This window comes from Neurospora tetrasperma, assembly GCF_000213175.1.
Source record: "Neurospora tetrasperma FGSC 2508 unplaced genomic scaffold NEUTE1scaffold_81, whole genome shotgun sequence".
Classification (NCBI taxonomy): Eukaryota; Fungi; Ascomycota; class Sordariomycetes; order Sordariales; family Sordariaceae; genus Neurospora; species Neurospora tetrasperma.
In genome coordinates, this window is record NW_009799179.1 from 6,490,267 (window position 1) to 6,506,698 (window position 16,432).

The 16,432-nt window shown below is 52.2% G+C and overlaps 6 protein-coding genes across 6 annotated transcripts; 2 read left to right on the forward strand and 4 right to left on the reverse strand.

Moving 5' to 3' along the window:
- Nucleotides 1-1,466: 1,466 nt before the first annotated feature.
- On the reverse strand, nucleotides 1,467-5,232 carry NEUTE1DRAFT_105897 (uncharacterized protein; the record flags this gene model as incomplete). The annotated part of the gene is made up of 4 exons (XM_009858271.1): nucleotides 1,467-1,577; nucleotides 1,662-2,834; nucleotides 2,885-4,860; nucleotides 5,115-5,232. The coding sequence occupies 4 exons, from the start codon at nucleotides 5,230-5,232 to the stop codon at nucleotides 1,467-1,469; spliced, it is 3,378 nt and encodes a 1,125-aa protein (XP_009856573.1).
- A 1,190-nt stretch (nucleotides 5,233-6,422) lies between these two features.
- On the reverse strand, nucleotides 6,423-9,301 carry NEUTE1DRAFT_150374 (uncharacterized protein; the record flags this gene model as incomplete). Its single annotated transcript, XM_009858272.1, has 5 exons — nucleotides 6,423-6,839; nucleotides 6,891-8,040; nucleotides 8,096-8,770; nucleotides 8,893-8,916; nucleotides 9,126-9,301. The coding sequence occupies 5 exons, from the start codon at nucleotides 9,253-9,255 to the stop codon at nucleotides 6,569-6,571; spliced, it is 2,250 nt and encodes a 749-aa protein (XP_009856574.1).
- A 618-nt stretch (nucleotides 9,302-9,919) lies between these two features.
- On the reverse strand, nucleotides 9,920-11,321 carry NEUTE1DRAFT_119008 (uncharacterized protein; the record flags this gene model as incomplete). Its single annotated transcript, XM_009858273.1, has 4 exons — nucleotides 9,920-10,405; nucleotides 10,529-10,754; nucleotides 10,883-11,022; nucleotides 11,213-11,321. 4 exons carry the CDS (start codon nucleotides 11,213-11,215, stop codon nucleotides 10,397-10,399), a joined length of 378 nt encoding a protein of 125 aa, XP_009856575.1.
- Nucleotides 11,322-11,459: 138 nt separating this feature from the next.
- On the forward strand, nucleotides 11,460-13,028 carry NEUTE1DRAFT_119009 (uncharacterized protein; the record flags this gene model as incomplete). Its single annotated transcript, XM_009858274.1, has 3 exons — nucleotides 11,460-11,688; nucleotides 11,953-12,288; nucleotides 12,349-13,028. The coding sequence occupies 3 exons, from the start codon at nucleotides 11,569-11,571 to the stop codon at nucleotides 12,499-12,501; spliced, it is 609 nt and encodes a 202-aa protein (XP_009856576.1).
- A 505-nt stretch (nucleotides 13,029-13,533) lies between these two features.
- NEUTE1DRAFT_91795 (uncharacterized protein) lies at nucleotides 13,534-14,682 on the forward strand (the record flags this gene model as incomplete). The annotated part of the gene is made up of 3 exons (XM_009858275.1): nucleotides 13,534-13,796; nucleotides 13,862-13,975; nucleotides 14,045-14,682. 3 exons carry the CDS (start codon nucleotides 13,725-13,727, stop codon nucleotides 14,540-14,542), a joined length of 684 nt encoding a protein of 227 aa, XP_009856577.1.
- A 407-nt stretch (nucleotides 14,683-15,089) lies between these two features.
- On the reverse strand, nucleotides 15,090-16,376 carry NEUTE1DRAFT_126363 (uncharacterized protein; the record flags this gene model as incomplete). Its single annotated transcript, XM_009858276.1, has 2 exons — nucleotides 15,090-15,847; nucleotides 15,926-16,376. 2 exons carry the CDS (start codon nucleotides 16,345-16,347, stop codon nucleotides 15,160-15,162), a joined length of 1,110 nt encoding a protein of 369 aa, XP_009856578.1.
- Between the last annotated feature and the right edge of the window lie 56 nt (nucleotides 16,377-16,432).

Here is a 16,432-nt window from a genome sequence, read left to right on the forward strand (position 1 = left end):
AACAGCAGACCGTCTGGGAACTCTCCAAGGCTGATGTAGTGTTGTACTGTCATTCTCTGCGGTATGAAAACACATATGCAGAGAGATGTGATAAGGGAGACTCTTCACTTGGGATGGCAAAACATTAGATATGGCCAACACGCCGCGTGACAAGAGATATTGAGGACCCTGCCCTCTCTTTCCCGTTAGCATTGCGAGAAAGTAATTTGTGCACAGCGCCAATGTATGAAACAAGAGCTGTCACCTCGTGAACCACGGATTTGAGCCGTGATACATCGTCTGTCTATAGGCTTTTCTCTGTTTCCCAAGTTTGTGTCCGCCGTCCTCGCTCTCTCCCGTTGTGCTGGCATCGAATAACGAGGGCCTGGCAAAAAATTTCACCTTGTCCTAAAAGCAATGTTTGAAAAGCGAATAGATAAAGCTCTGTGTACCGGAGGCTTAAACCCTCTGCAAATTTTTGACCCAACCTGGGTTCTGTTTTTTTTCCTCCCTTTTTCTTTTAAATTATTCACTCTACTATTCCGCTTGCTCGTCTTACGGTTCCATTTATACATGCTCATTTACGAGATTTAGCAAAAGAATGCTCAAGGGAAAGGATGGCTACCATGACCAGCGTTTGAATGGCACTACCACCAAAGCCTGCCTGTTCTCTTTGTGAATTAGAGGTCGTGTATTCTGTGTTAATGTGGAAACTAAAAGGCAGAGAGTCAGTCCATACTGGTTGTTCTATTCCGACGATCGCGCTACGATTTCTTCAACGGCTTGGGTTTCGTTCTTCCATGAGTAGCATTGCGTGTCACGTACAGCCATACTGTAGGCTTGCCATGGGTCGGGTGTCAACTGCTTGGTTGTGATGCTTGGGTATTCGTTTATGTCGGACTTAAGAGGTGTATAGCGATTGCCACTCGCTAGTTTCCTATGTTCTTGAGGGAAAGCCTTTTAATGACACCTGTCATCTTATCATTCTCTTCTGGGTCTACCGGTGAGGGATGTTCCAAGGACTATCCGATGTAGCAGTACTTTGCCATGTACAAGACTTAGTAGTTCCGTGCCTATTACATTGGGTTTGCTGAACCCTGGGCCCCCTCGGTGTGTGTCTTATCATGAACAGAATGGACTTGATGCCACTGATGTGAGTCTGCCTTGTTCTTCCTGCCAGCCCGGAAGAAAAGGTTTCTACACCTGCGCTAATATCATAATGAATCTGCCTTATAAGAGCAGGAAGAAGTTCGGATGAATGTGCCTTCATGTCGTCTCGCCAGGCCAAGAACAGCAAGGAGAATGCATGAAGCTTTGCACTGTAAGCATACTGTCTTACCGCTCGGTACAACAACCAAGTGTGCTTGTTATGACTGTACAGCATAACAGGTATATGTAGCAAAGGGGCCAGGGAAATCGATGAAAAATAGTCATGGGTACATGATTAGAGTGAAACTAAACATTATAGTAGCCACATGGCTACGGTCTTAAGAAGAGGGGGAATGTGGAAGATCAGTGAATATGATAGACAGTATACCGGGAAGTGACGTGCAGGCAATAGGTGAAGGAGTAATAAGGAAATGGTAAAGAATGATAACCTAGAAATTTGACGCAGACGAGCCACTGTCTTCCTTTGTTCCGTTTCTGCGGGAATGACGCATGCGAAAAGCAACTTGACTCACCTCTTCACCAGCTGGAGATTCCGGCTCTGAAACCTCCGCTTTAGGCGCTCCTGGAGTGACGCCCTGCCACACACCGACCGTTTCGACTGACAAGGAGTCGCTAACATTGCGCACGTGGCCATGGGGAAGCGATCCGGGAATGACACTTGGTCTCTTAGACCGACGTTTCTCTAGGTACTCGTAGGCCGCCGGCTCCGTTGTATTGTATGAGCCGGGAGGCCATGTGTTGTAATTGTCTGTCGGTCCATTCCGAGGTTTCAGCTTGGAATTAGGCTCTGACCAGCTGCTCATGGAGGCAAAGAAGGCATCGGCGCGCTTGCCCTCAGCTGTTTCGTAGAACATGTCGGAGAGCCCTTTGGGCTGGTTGTTGTCCACCTCTCCCCGCCCAGTCGGCCAATGAAATTGCCTAGGAGTAGCATGTTGAGGAGGGTAATTCGGGTAGTTCTCTTTGTTGCGGCAGGATGTGAAGTTATTGTCCGAGGGGTGCACAGTCTGATTGCTTGCATGTGATTGCATTGATGGTTGACGCTGATACCCTGAATGATGACGCGCATCACCATCTTTCCAAGAGAACTGGGAAAGGTGATCGTGGAGCGGGCTTCCAGGGCATATCTCATCCGAAACCAAGGTTTGCTGCGTTATATGAACGTCCCCAATGGGAACTGTGAGCAAAATCTCTGGCAAGCTGATTTCATGGGTGCCACGATGGTGCTTGGCTTGATGGTTACAAACGTCCTCTTGGCCAAGGATCTCATGATAGTTCACATGGAGATTCTCGTGGAGCTGGTCCTTGCTACCTTGATCATAGCTATAGGTGGCAGTAGACCTCTTGCGTTGAGGAGGAGGACTATCGTCGACTGGGATCTGCCATGACTGTGAATAATAGACGTCTAAACGACTAGAAGGATCGTGCTTGCCAGGTGCAGAAAAAGTGACAGGCCTCAGAGTTTGACCCTGAGATGAGCTTTCAGGTACGGGCCGTGATACCAAACTTTCGGTCATGGCATGAGACTTCGGGGGATGATGCTGATGACCTGGATCAGAGCTAAGGACAGGTGCCGAAGCTTTCAGGTATTGCATTTCCTGAGCTTGGATGTTGGAAGGTGTGGGTTCGACCACAGCTGGGCTATCTCGAGGGCCATCGTCAGCTGGTCTGATGTCTTTATGCCGATGCTGCTGTATTGTAAGTAAGATCCGCGTCGCTAGGGCATGACCAAGCTTACCAGGGAGTTTCCGGCATGGTCCTTCTTATCACCACTTTCTCGCTTCTTGCTATTGTTGCTAGCGTCATCGTCCACTTTAGCTGGGGCATAAAGGGCAAGTTCACTCTTGTGAGATAGCTTAGCCCACTTGCAGCATGGATGGCACAGCTGGTGACGAGGAGGGACCTCCGTTCCTGAGGGGTAATGCTCATGGAATTTATGGGACCTGATAGTGCTACACTGCGCGCACCAGTGAAATTTCTTGATGTCCGTGAGCGTCCTCTTGTTACTATTGTTGGGCTTTAGGTCGAGTTCCATATCCCGGTCAAGGCGTCGATGACAGGTGCGGCAAAGACTACGCTGAGGTTCCTCTCCGCGGCAATAATTATGCCTGAAATCGACATACCGCACGTCTCTGGGACGACTGCAGGCGAAGCAATGTCGAGTGTCGTGCTTGCAATCATAGACCTCGGGAAGAAGGCCATTCAAGGGACATGTGTTGGAACCGGTCTCGTTGTTGCCGTTGATGGCAACATCTGGGGTAATTGCATGCCCGCCATATGCAGTCTCCCTGCTCGTTGATACAGAATTCTTGGCTTGGGAGTCGGTTTGTTTGTTACCCTGGTTGTTGGCCTGGTCGTCGATGTGCTGACCAAACTGCTCGTCAACGTGTTCATCGACCTGCCCGTTACCCTGCTCACCCGGTCCCTGATTGACTTGCACACCGTGCTGCTTGTCGCCATGCTCATCAACCTTCTCGTTTGACTGCGCGTGCGAACACTCCTCGTTTATCGAATTCCTGTACATGGATGCAACCTTGGTAGACTCTGGACGAGGGGTCATGATGGGGTCCACGCAATTTGAAGTGCTTTTCCGAGAGTTCAGTGTTGGCTTCATAGAAGCAGCGGCTGGAGTAGTGATGAAGGATTCGCAGCCATGTTGTCGAGTTTTTGAGGTCCTAGAAGTTGCACCAGGTGGACTCCTTAAATCTGTACGGGAAGCTGCTATAGAGGCTGTATGTGATGGAATATTGGACACTGTGATAGAAGGAGTCCTAGAAGCTGCACAAGACGGTGCCCTAGAAATTGCATGGGAAGGCGTTTTCAACGCCGTGGGTAAGACTGCAGTAGAATCGCAATCTGAAGAGACAGTGGCAGCCGTGGATGAAGCATTTGTGCGAAATGCGGAAGGTAATGCCATGGAAACCGATACCCCAGACGCTGTCGCCGTCCTAGATCTGGGCACAGATGCCGAAGGAAGTGCACGAGTTTTCATGGAGATTGATGAAGCAGGCAGTGAAAGAGCCGTAAGCAATTCAGGTGCTGCGGGCTGAGATGACAGTGGAGGTGCATCGAAATCCGGGTTTGGAGTTGGAGACGGGGAGTGAGGTGACTTCGGATTATTCAAGCCCTTGTCTTGCTTTTGAGCCAGCATCTTCTGGTAGTGAGCCTCGAACTTGTCGTACTCAGGTGTTGATAGCTTATCAACCAATCCACGGAGATGAGCATTCGACTTAACGAAGCGAACTTGACGGCCTGGCGCCCGTTTGGTGAACTGGCGTTGGTAAGAACGACCATTGTATACTTTTTTTGTCTGGCATTGATAGCCATCCGAAACATTAGCATAATCTCTCCGGGGCTCATTCTTCGTGATGGCCGATTTCGGTGCAAAAACTGACGCAGACTCGCGATTGAACCGATCGTCGTCTTTTGGTTCACCATAAGACTTCTTCTGGCGTATGATCGATCTTTCCGAGCCGGAAGATTCAAGATTGGTATCTTCACGCATGGTCTTGCGTCTGTTACTCCCACCAATGCGTGGTGACTTTGATTTGGCGGCAGCCCTGGAAGAGGAAGTCATAGATCTGGTGCCTCGCTGAGTAGGAAGTTGGACAGTGGTCGGAGTACGAGGAATGGACTGGGTTCTGGTGGAAGGTTCAGAGAAGCCATTGCAACTGGCTTGGAAGAGGGCGTAGCGGCTATCGGACTCGAGATCCGCTCTGCTTGTGTGACCATGCCGATTTGAAGAGGGATAATCCCAAGATTGGTCGTCCTCGTAATCCTAGTACTCAGACTCGTCATCTTGGAAAGTATCTTCGGGGTCCCGGGGCTCCAGGCTCTCTGGCCAAGCACCTGGATGATCTGGCTTTGATCGCGTTCCCGCTCGCTGATGACCACGTTTGATCCCTGAGGTCTCTGAGGTGCTTTGCGAGTGACGACCGGTTGGAGACTGCTCCGCAAGGCTGCGCAACTAGCCACAAGATTGTCAGGCCCCAATCGATCTTGCACTGTGAAATTTCGGAGTAATCTGGCCACGCCCTTAACACTAAGCAGCGTGTCCACAACGGATGCACGCTTCTTACGAGGCATGATGGTGCCGCGAAGAAAGATTTCTGTGTCTGAGAGCTATTTATTTGCTGGTAATACCGAATTGGGGCGGTCAGCTTGCAATTTTTGCCAAGGGAGAGGGTTTTGAGTAACAAAGGATCAAAACGTCAAGTGAAGGGTAGAGGCAGGGCCTCCTGGCGGCGACTTCTAGCTATTTGACCGGCCGATGCTTTTCGAAGAAGAACGACAAAGGAGTATCGTGGGGTGCTCGAGGTTGTTTAAGGAGTCGTGAATGACCCGCGACACACAAACTGAGTGTCGATGCGGTCGTGTTTCGCGAGAGGGACAACTGAAGGTAAAAGTGCGGATGGCTTACCTTGTCGCGTATCAAGCGCGCCACACGTCTGACCGCGGGCAGTGATCTCTGGATATAACGCCGTACGCGTTACCAAATTGGCGTCGAGGCGATCCAAAGATTGTTGTTCTGTCGCGGAGTTGGTTCTGCAAAAAGGTATACGCAAAGAAGAGTGTAAATGAAAGGAAGTAGTTGCAAAACGAAGAGAAACAACCATAAAATCCTGTCCTTGAGGAACTGACACTTTAGTGAAAGAAAACGACCCGACAACTATTTGTTAGCAGAGTGGTAGAAGTGAATAGGAAAGAGAGGACGACGACGGAAGGTGCCCAGGATGTCGGAAACCGTGGGGATAGGTACCTCTACTCCACCGCGTATCGGGTGTAATGGTAACGGTATAAAATCGTTTGGGCTGAGAATACAAAACGGTCTCGGGCAGCTGCAAAATTGAGGTGTCGAAGAGTGCAGGGTTGCCAGAGACGGGCAACAGAGACGCGGGGGTGGAAGGATGGTTTTAAAGGCTGAAGAGCAAAGGGTTAAGTTACGAGTTTGGGACCTGGCGGGGGGTTAGACCGACGCGACTGAAATCTTTTGACTCCAAGTAGAACGCGTTAAAGACTGGGACTCTCCGGAAGACGCAGGAGTGAGAACTGAATACTTTAAACCGCGAATAGAGGACCTGGTTCGGATGAAAACTTGCAGGATCCATTGGCCGGTCGATACATGCGACAACAATACGTGAAACTGTCAGTACCACTCGTGGAAAGTGGAATTGACTTCAGTTGCGTCCAACATCGTTACCAACACGGGAATTCCTGAGACGTATTGATCTTTCAACAAGTAGGGGATGAGATAACTGTTACTCACAATGCAGTCGAAAGGAACGATTCATATTCACTCCAACACAGACGCTAACTTACACAGTGCCAACCCGGCTTTTTCTGTTCACCCATCCGGTTTAAACCAGTAAATAACTTCAAATATCATCTATAGATCTGCATATGCCCCGTCCATGCGACTATCTCAGTCTACACGCAGAACCCGAGGTCCCTTCTTCTTTATCACCTTTTTCTTCTTCTGGCCGCGCTCAAATGCAGAAGCAGAAGCATGGTCACGGCCTAGGTTATCGAGGTCCTTGACCTTGTAAATGCGGATAATCCAGTTTTCGCTCGTGAAGGCCTCCTCGATGGTGTTGAGAACCGGACCTTCGTCGGGAAGGCGGACGCCACGGACGCGATCTTGAGCCTGTCCAGGGGGAAAGAGGTTGTTGTAGTTATAATACGACATCTTGTACCTGTGAAACAGTTAGTAATAGAGGTGGCCGTGGAAGCAGGACTGCACTCACATCAAGCTGTTCTTCATGGTGTCGGTAGCCCCGGCATCGACACGATATTCACCGCGAGGTGTAAAGAACTCGCGCTCCTTGACCTCATCAGGCCAAATGCCCTCGGCAATACGAACCATCCAGAGGAACTTGTTGATATCGTCGCCGGAATATCCCAAAAGGCCACCGAAAACAATTAAGACATAATCCACCTCGTGTTGGCGCATGATGGGATAGCTGACTTCCTCGCGGGAGGCCATGGCCTTGCCGACAGTCGCGATGTGTGTGTTGTTCCACGTGTTGTTGTCGACAAGCGTGGGACGGTCGGCCATGCCACCAATCTGGTAGCCATAATCCCACCAAGACATGATCTTGGCATCATACTTGGTGTTCTGGCGCAACCACTGATACGCCTCACGATAATCGTCAATAATGTGCTGGCTACCATCGGGCATCCTACTGGCCAAGACGACTGAAGGTGACGAATAAGCGTTTGAGGTCACCCACGTGCAGTGAGCAACAAACAGCAATAGGTAGGCGGTCATGAGACCAACAATGGTGACCTTGGAGAAGGTCGCATAGATGCCGATGTATGGCTTGTTCGACGCCCTAAGACCCGACTTCGATGCTTTCTTGGAGGTACCGTCGGTAGATTCATCAGGAAGAAGCTCCTCCGGGGTGGGTGACTTGGCCTTGAGATATGTGTGAAGGATGGTGGAGAGCGCAATGGCCGCCGCAACGCAAACAACAGGGGTGAGCGTCAACATGAGACGAACCATGACACCGGCGAAGTAGCTGCCAAACAAGGCGTAAACAATGACGAAGACATGCTCATCAGCCAGCTTCTGGTAGCACAGATAGACGCCAGCGGGCAAGAGCCAGACGAGCATGTTGAGATCGAAGAAGAAGGCGGGCCATGCTGTGGGCTGATGCTCAGAGACCGAGGCGATGATGGGGATGTGAATCTTGGCGTATCCTGTGTCCCACAGGGAGTAGAATCGACCACTCCAGGGAGCAATGAAACCAGCACTGGTAGCAACGACAAGGCCAATGAGGCCAATACCAAAGATACTTCCAGCAAAGACCCACAAGAAGGTCTGGAATTGCCGGCTGGGAATCGCTGAACGAACGTAGTCGAGGAAAGCCAAAAGCTGAAGGAATCCAAAGATGCCTACCAAGTGTCAGTAAAACGACTCGAAAGAGGGGGGCTGGTCAAGTCAACGTACCCAAAGCAGGCATGTGCTCGCTAGTCTTGACAGGCAGAAAACCAACAAAGGGAATCTGCATACTGGCCAATGTTCCCAATGCATACCAAGTGGTGTACGCAACATAAAGCCTAGTGCTGTAACGACCCATGCAGATAAGAACAAATGCGTGGAGGGGGAGGAGACAGGTGATGAAGGCATAACCACCCCAGGAAGCAACCATATAACCGTAGAAGAGGGCGCAAAGAGCTCCCCAAAGCATGGATCCGAGCTTGAGAGCCTTGATCCACAGGTAAAAGGTGAAGACCAGCAGAAAAATGGCAATGGCTTCGTTGTCGTAACTGCCAGCGACCGAACGTGAAATATAGCCAGGGGCAATACCCATGAAGATGGCGGCAAGGAGACCGGCGGACGAAGACGGGGTCATCTCGTTGGTGAGGAGGTAAGCGGCGTAGGCAGTAAGACCGGAAAAGGCCGGTGCAAGAAGAACGCAGACATTCCGGATGTCGACGGGAATCGAGAGAGCCCTCAGAGCGTGGTAAATGACACCGCTGGTGACCATGAGCCCGGGATAGAGAGTACCTCCAGTGACGCGGCCCAGGGGATGCCATGTCCGGTCATCGAACCAGTCCCAAAACTTGTAGAATCCATTTGCAACCAAGTATTTTGTCGCTCGGAAGTTGAACCAAGGATCGACTATACGGGAGTTAGTGATGCATTATCGTGAGGATTTCGGTGTTGTTGCGGTGCCTGGGGACGTAGTTCAAGTTGGCGTTGTGGATTGGGGAGGAAGCAAGCTTGTTAGCTCGGGAACTGACATTCATGGATGATAGATTCGAAACCTGGTTGCACGCAAGCGGTTAGCAGTCATAACTATCATTAAAAGTAAAATGTATTCAAACGATTCAGCCTCTTGGACAATTGGGGCAAAGGATAGCTTTGCGGACGGTATGGAGGGGTTCAGCTTTGTGACATTGCTGCCCAGCTCGTCCGGAGCTCTACTCTGCCGCGCATGTTCCACGTCAAGGAAGCTGGGGACTGGGAGGCTTACGAATAACAGAAAACAGGCGGCTTGAGATAGCGGCACCGGCGACAAGCAAGAGGATAATCACTCGCAGCAATGTGCGGGTGCTATCCCCTTTGCCCGCGCTGGCGAGACGTTCTAGGGAATCGGCCGACATGATGGCCGTGATCTGGTAGTTTGTGCGTCCTCGCGATGGTGCAGGTTGTTGGAGAGCTTCGCTGTCACTGACGGACTGGTGGAGGTCCAGCCAGAGTCCAATCCCCAATGCGCCCGCCACAAGAGGACAGTTGGAGCTTCCACCACCTCATCACAGACACAGACCTGGTCCATGCTTGGCACGCATCACGCTAAAGACTCGCTAGCGCCGTCCCATTGCCATTCTGCCGGGCGGTCAGAAATAAATAATAGTCAATTTGACTTGTCCCACGCTGTCAATGTCCGTAAATCGGTCAAAATCATGCGTTAACAGACCATATAGGGTGGCAGGATTGGTGTCAATGCACTTTGATATAGTCGACATTCTATAGGATGGCTGTTGGTGCGCATTTGGCCATGGTGGGAGCGGCATTGTGCGAATACACTGGAGACATAACGACAATTGACAGTGTCTATGAGTGTGGACTCAGGGGTGTGTCAACAAACAGGACTGGAATTGGCAGCGCAGAGCCTCAAAAGACGTGGACGTCGCTTAAATACGTGACCGCAGGAGGTACCTCTAGTGTGTACATACTACGCAGACGGCCAGAATACGTCACAATCTACCAAGCAAAGCAGAGGCGAGACGATCATTACTCCAGGACCAGGAGAATAGAGGGACATCATGAAGAACAGTCAAAGAGCCAAGGACAAATACGTTCGCGACGCAGCCCTGGAAAGATTCCCATCCCGGACAACTGCGCTCTTTTCTAGGCAACTATGTGTACCTGGCTACACCAATCAGCCCCAAAGGAGCCGTTGTATCGCACAGAGGGACCCAAGCCATGAGCCCCCTTGCTGCAATCTTCGATCAGAACAGCATCCGGCCGGGGGGTCGTCAAGTATCCAACGTGGGTATCATCATGAACAATCCGTCTGCGGTGGTGGCGATGGTGGTGGTTCAGCCCGTGGCATTCATTTCGGCAGCTATGGAGCTACCTAGCCGGATCAAGATTTTCGTTGACCTCGTTGATAGCACCCAAAAAACCCGTTCAAGCATGCTCCATTGATGATGCAGTGTGTCGAGTGCGAAATCCTTTTTCAAAACCGCGCTGCCTGTTTAAATACCCACAACCAACCCCTTAACCCCAGAAGAAGCACATTTAAGCGGCCTGGAGACACGCATGTTAGCATGGTCTTGGTTCTTCCTATTTGGATCGGCATTCGACACCAGGTGAAATGGAGGGAACTTTGCGTCTCTCATCCATTGAGGCCGGCGCATTGTGTAATCGTACCTTGACGGCGAACTTGCGGAGGGGGAAGTGGGTGGTGCGCTTCTTGGTCTTCTCAAGAACGCGGGAAGCGTCCTCCTTGGAAAGACGGCGGCGGATAGCGCGGGTCTGCTTGGCGCGGAGATCGAGAGGGAGGTACTTCTTGTTCTTGTAGAAGAGACGAAGCTGAGCCCTCTGCTTGGCGTTGATGATGGTAAGGACACGAGCGATCGACTTGCGGAGGTCGTGGCTGTAAAAAGATGCGCCTGTCAGCCAACCCGTTCAATCCTCCCTGATATTCCCAAAGATTCGTCCAAGTTCCCATATCCCGTTTTCGAAGTGGCTCGTTGTAAATCGGCGGGTGCAAAATCGACGTACATCTTGTTGAGCTTGGTGCCGGAAGAGACGATCTTCTGGATGCGAAGCTGACCCAACTCAGTCTTCAGCTCACCGAGCTGCTTGGTGAGCTCGTCCTTGTTCTTGGACCAGAGAGCGCCGGCCTTGACCTTTCCAGAAGACTATAACAATTTGGAGTCAGCCAATGCACCGCATTTCCAAAAACTTCAGTCTGCCATCGGTTGGCGTCTGCGATGTCGTCGCAAATGAGATCATCGGCGAAGTGCAGCAATTGCCAAACAAGACATCGATGAAATTGGCAGCATAACAGTGCCCCCCAAAGAGCCGTCGGACATGAAGAGCCGTACGTACCATCTTGAATGTGATTGACGTCGAGCTTGAAGGACGTTGGGTGAGTAGGGCTTGACCACGACAAGTATCAGAGGATCGCGGTCTTCAGGCACTCGCTATCCAACAAAATCTGAGAGGTGTGGATGCGCAAAATCGCAGGGAGGGCGGAAAACCCTACCGTTTCCGAGGTGGCCCGTGCGTTGCCGCCTGCCAAAGGTGAACGGTCCCGCAAAATCCAAATGCGGTTAGCTTGGGGTTTGGGTCTTCGTAACATGCACACAACCGGGGCCACTCCAACATTTCTAAAATCTCGAGCAGCAGTCAGGAAGTTGACGACGATTCTGCACTAACCTCACCACCCAGCCAAAGTCCACACAATGTCGTCCGCGGCGGCTCCCCAGACGAAGACCTTTGGCAAGGCGACCCGGACGGTCCCTCACTCGTCCGAGAAGGCCCAGAAATGGTACCCTGCTGAGGATGAGGCCCAGCCTCGCAAGGTACGTGCATGCACAAGTTTTCCAGGCGACCGGCGACGTTTTTGGCGAAGTATCGCGAGATGCACTTGGTGGAATTGCGGCCGGTTTGGCGGTTATCGATTTGGCGCGGAAATGGGGACAACCAGGGCGCAAGTGGAGGGCGGCAGCACTTGCTGCGATTTTGGACTTTGGACCGCAAAGCGCATCTCGTGGAGGCGACGACAAGAGGCGGACATTCCCAAACTCCGCGAACATGACTGATTCTAATTACGATATTCTCTACAGGTCCGCAAGACCATCCGCCCGTGGTCTCCCCGCAGCACCCTCGTCCCCGGTACCGTCCTGATCCTCCTCGCTGGCCGTTTCCGTGGCAAGCGCGTTGTCCTCCTCAAGGCTCTCGACCAGGGTGTTCTTCTCGTCACCGGCCCTTTCAAGATCAACGGTGTCCCCCTCCGTCGCGTCAACGCCCGCTACGTCATCGCCACTTCCCAGAAGGTCGATCTCGCTGGCATCGACGAGGCCAAGATCAACGAGATTGCTCAGCCCAAGTACTTCACCGCCGAGAAGTCCAAGGAGAAGGCCGGTGAGGAGGCTTTCTTCAAGCAGGGCGAGAAGCCCCAGGTACGACTTAAGAATTCCGAGCTGGAACACGGGGCGCACAATGCTGACATAGTGATGCAGAAGAAGGAGGTTTCCAGCAGCCGCGTTGCCGACCAGAAGGCCATCGACAAGGCCCTCATCGCCAACATCAAGAAGGTCGAGTTCCTCGCCAGCTACCTCGCCTCTTCTTTCACCCTCCGCAAGGGTGACAAGCCCCACGAGATGAAGTGGTAGATTGTGGGCATGGGTGCTAGGGGACTGCATGCGGGAGCGGTTCGCGGTATGGCTCGGTCAGTTGCATTTGGACGTTGACGGTTCTCGGGTCCATTACGGCGTCTGTTATGAGGGTTTACAGTCATCAGGATGGTAAAATACGGCTTTCGGTTTTGCAGAGGATACGGGTCACGAGCGAAACTCGAGGCATCGGGGACGCCCCATGGCAATGTACAGGGGGCTCGTGAAGGCACTCGACTCTCGCAGAGAGCCTGTTCCTCCTGGTATCGCACCAAACCATGCGATTAGGGATCCGTCCAAAGAGCGGAAGATCAATACCTACAGATGCTATTTACTGCGCCTACCGCATACTCGACCATTGATATCCTTCGTGCGTTCTACGTGCGAATCTGCGTCTCTCATTGCGTCAGTGTATGTCTGCGAATTACACGTATTTAGTGAACATCTAGGACGACTGTATGGTGAGTCTTTGCGATTTATCAGCACTTTACAAAGCTCGTGTAAACATGGCTTGGCCCTTCTGTCATATGTCTTTCAACAATAGCTGAGGTATCTTCGCTCGCATCGATGTCTATATGTGTGCTGACCAATCGTGTCCGCTGCATCCAATAACTTTAGTATCATCAACCGTGATGGTTATGAACCCGCGCCAACGTTCACGGCCGCAGTTGATGTCTGTCACTGTTCAGACGGGAGAACGGTACGGTCCGCAGATATCTCGCGTGATAGTAGTTGTATGAACCTTGATGTCATGCTTGGCCTAGACTCTTGAGATGTGCATCAGCTGCCAGTGCCGAGGCGCTGACACCTGGCATAAGGTGACATGGAATGTATCGTCGGGTCCCCTGAGTGGTGAAGCCCTATCTTCAGCTCTGTCGTTCTGCAGCAACTCAGCTGAAGAGTCGACCCAGGCCGCTAAGGTACAGTGGACATGTAACTGTGGCGCCTGCCGATACGTAACTGAACTTCTTCCACTAACAAAGCCACATCTCTGCCGTGCAATCATCAATCATCATCATCACGACCATTTACGTCTGATCTAGGATCCTCCACCGGTTGACCTGTCCTGATCAACCTTACCACTACTAATACAGACAATATATGAATTCGAACCGCATAATATCTTCCTCCCGCCAAGAGTGCCGCCGTCAGGAAACTCAGACGAATCGCATCCGTTGAAATTCATCGATCTTGCCCCAATAGCTTAGGAGCAGCACTGCATCATGGCGGCGACAACATCCTCAACCCAGGGCTGGGCCCAGTTACGACAACAAGCCCGATCGCTCGAAACACAAGTACGGCTGGACTGGTGATTGGCGTTGGGAAATGGGAAGGGTATGAGACTAACAGTTTCTCACAGACCGAAATGCTCCTCCATACATACGCCCAGTTCTCGAACCAGACCAATATCCCACCGAAGCCGACAGAAGAGGAAAGGCATACGGAAACGAGACTACGGGAGCTTTTGGACAAAGTAAGCCTTCAGGGGTCAGGTTAAACTGTTCACATAAATCCAAACACCACTAATACATTGCCTCTTCAGCGCGAGTCCGTAATCTCCCACCTCACCCGCCTCCTCACCTCGGACCCCTCCCCCTCAGCGCTCAAACAAAACAACCTCTCCCTTCTGCGCGACAAGCTCTCGGACCACCGGCGGGATCTCTCCCGATTGCGGTCGACGCTCGAGTCGGCCCGCACGCGCGCCAACCTGCTAGGCAGCGTGCGCGACGACATCTCGGCATACCGCGCCGCCAACCCTGAGCAAGGCGAGGCCGACTACATGCTGGACGAGCGGGGCAGGCTGGACCGCAGCCACGATGTGGCCGACAGCGTGCTGAGCCAAGCGTACGCGGTGCAGGACTCATTCGCGTCCCAGCGAGAGCGGCTGGCGCACATCAACCGGCGAATTACTCTTGCGGCGAGCCAGGTGCCCGGAATCAACACCCTGATCACGAGGATATCGGCGAGGAAGAGACGGGATGGGATTATCATGGGCTCATTCATTGCGTTTTGCTTCTTGATGTTCTGGTTCTTCTCCTGAGCGGCGGTGGCGAAAGACGTGGGAGAGCGCTTCACGAAAATGAGAGAGCGGAGAAATTCTGCTCGAGGACGGTTATGCGGCTCACTTCTCGTTGAGCGCAGGCTATGGATCTTTGGAAGCGTGACAGGATCGCATCTTCCAAGAACCCTTATCGCAAGCGGCTGTACATGACACACTACTTCAGTGTCGGGCTTTCGTACTTTGACGGGAAGCATGGCGGGGATTACGGCGTTCAGGGGCGTTGCGAGGCAAGCAAGTGTGAAAGTGATTTTACAAAATGATAATATAATTTACAAACCCAAGAGAAAGTCCACGGCATTCTTGTCGGTTAGGCATGGCTCGTGAACGCATCTGCTCTAGACCAGAACAGACCAGAATTTCCCCGTTCGTCCGTGGCATTTGAAATGTGCCCATCTCAGCCCCCGATGAGCCGGCTTGCTTGCTCGTAAGCTCAATCAGCTTCCCTATAGCGGGAATTTGATGTTCAGAAGCCTTGAGCTTATCGAGTTCTTGTTTTTCTGTTCCAGCAAAAGCTCTGTGACACGTCAGCTGGGCAATGGAGACTTTGTCACCCATATCATCTCAATGCATGTTTACGCCTAGGCATTCCGGGTCGCCTATTGCGCCGCAACAGCCCCTTCTGCCTTCAACTCAGGGACAGCCGCTGTCTTCCGCACATAGTTCTTCCCAACACCCTCCTTGGTCATCTCGTCCAAAATCCTCTGGACGCCCTTAATCAGGCCTTCCTTCTCATCTCCCTCCGCATCACCACTGCCCGCCCATCGAATCCGGCAGTTATGATCCACCAGATACGTGTAGCCGACCTTGCTGTTTAGCAAACCAATTGACTCCCGAATCTCGTCCGTGATCCCCTTTGTGACCAAGAAATACCTCTTCCAGTCGTCCTCATCCACCTTCTTGCGCAGCGAGCCCATAAACAGTCTGACCAGCCACGCCTTCATGGCGTCCTCTTCAATATTGATCTGCACCAATTGCGCGCGCCCACCGCTCTGCTTCAGGACCGACTGTAGGACTGGGTTGGCTTCAGGAGAGACAAAGGTACGGATCTGGTTCTCGGCCCACATGCTGCTGAAGACGGTGACGACGGAGCAGTGGCCTTCTAGGAGAGGTGTGGTGTCGGCGACCTTGGCCGCATCGTCCTTGGCGAGGGTCCGGCCATGCAAGTTGGGAAAGTACAGGGAAAGGTCGGCTTTGAAGAGACGTGGCGGCGCGAGGAAGGTCTTGCCCTTGTGAAACTGCATGTTGCGCCAGTCGCGGAAGTAGGGGCGGGAGATTTTGGATTTGCTAATGTCATAGCGCTAATTAGTCAAGAAGCTGGGAGGAGGATGAAGATACATGGCCAATGTCGGGATGGGTTCTCACAGCATCTCTCGCTTCTTCAGATGCTTCTCATAGTTGACGAAGTCATCCCTCTTCTGCTGGAGTGTGCGCGTATCGATGCCTGTGTTTTCTCCGGGATTTGGGGGGTTGTGCATGCCAATGGGCCTTGACAAGTGGGTTGGCGTGAAGGTATCGAGCGCCTTGCCGTAGGCTCTGGGCGCATTGGCTAGAGGGCCGGATTCTCTGAGGGATTCGATGGGCGACACGGGAGTCGCCGAAGCGGCATCTTTCGAAGCAGCATCGGGGGCCGGAGCTGGTGTCGATGGTGGTGTCGACGGTTTGGTGGTCTGGGGTGATGGTGTCTTATTGGCAAGCCTCTGATATGACACACTGAACGACCTCCATTGGCATAGGAGGCAGGCGCCGGCTGTCGACCGAGCTCTTATTGTTGCGCGGCTGAGCATGATGTGCGGCGTGACGACGTATTGATTCGTGATGTTTTTGGCTCTCAAGGTTCTCCCAGAACTCCTGTCACGGTCCTTCTGATGT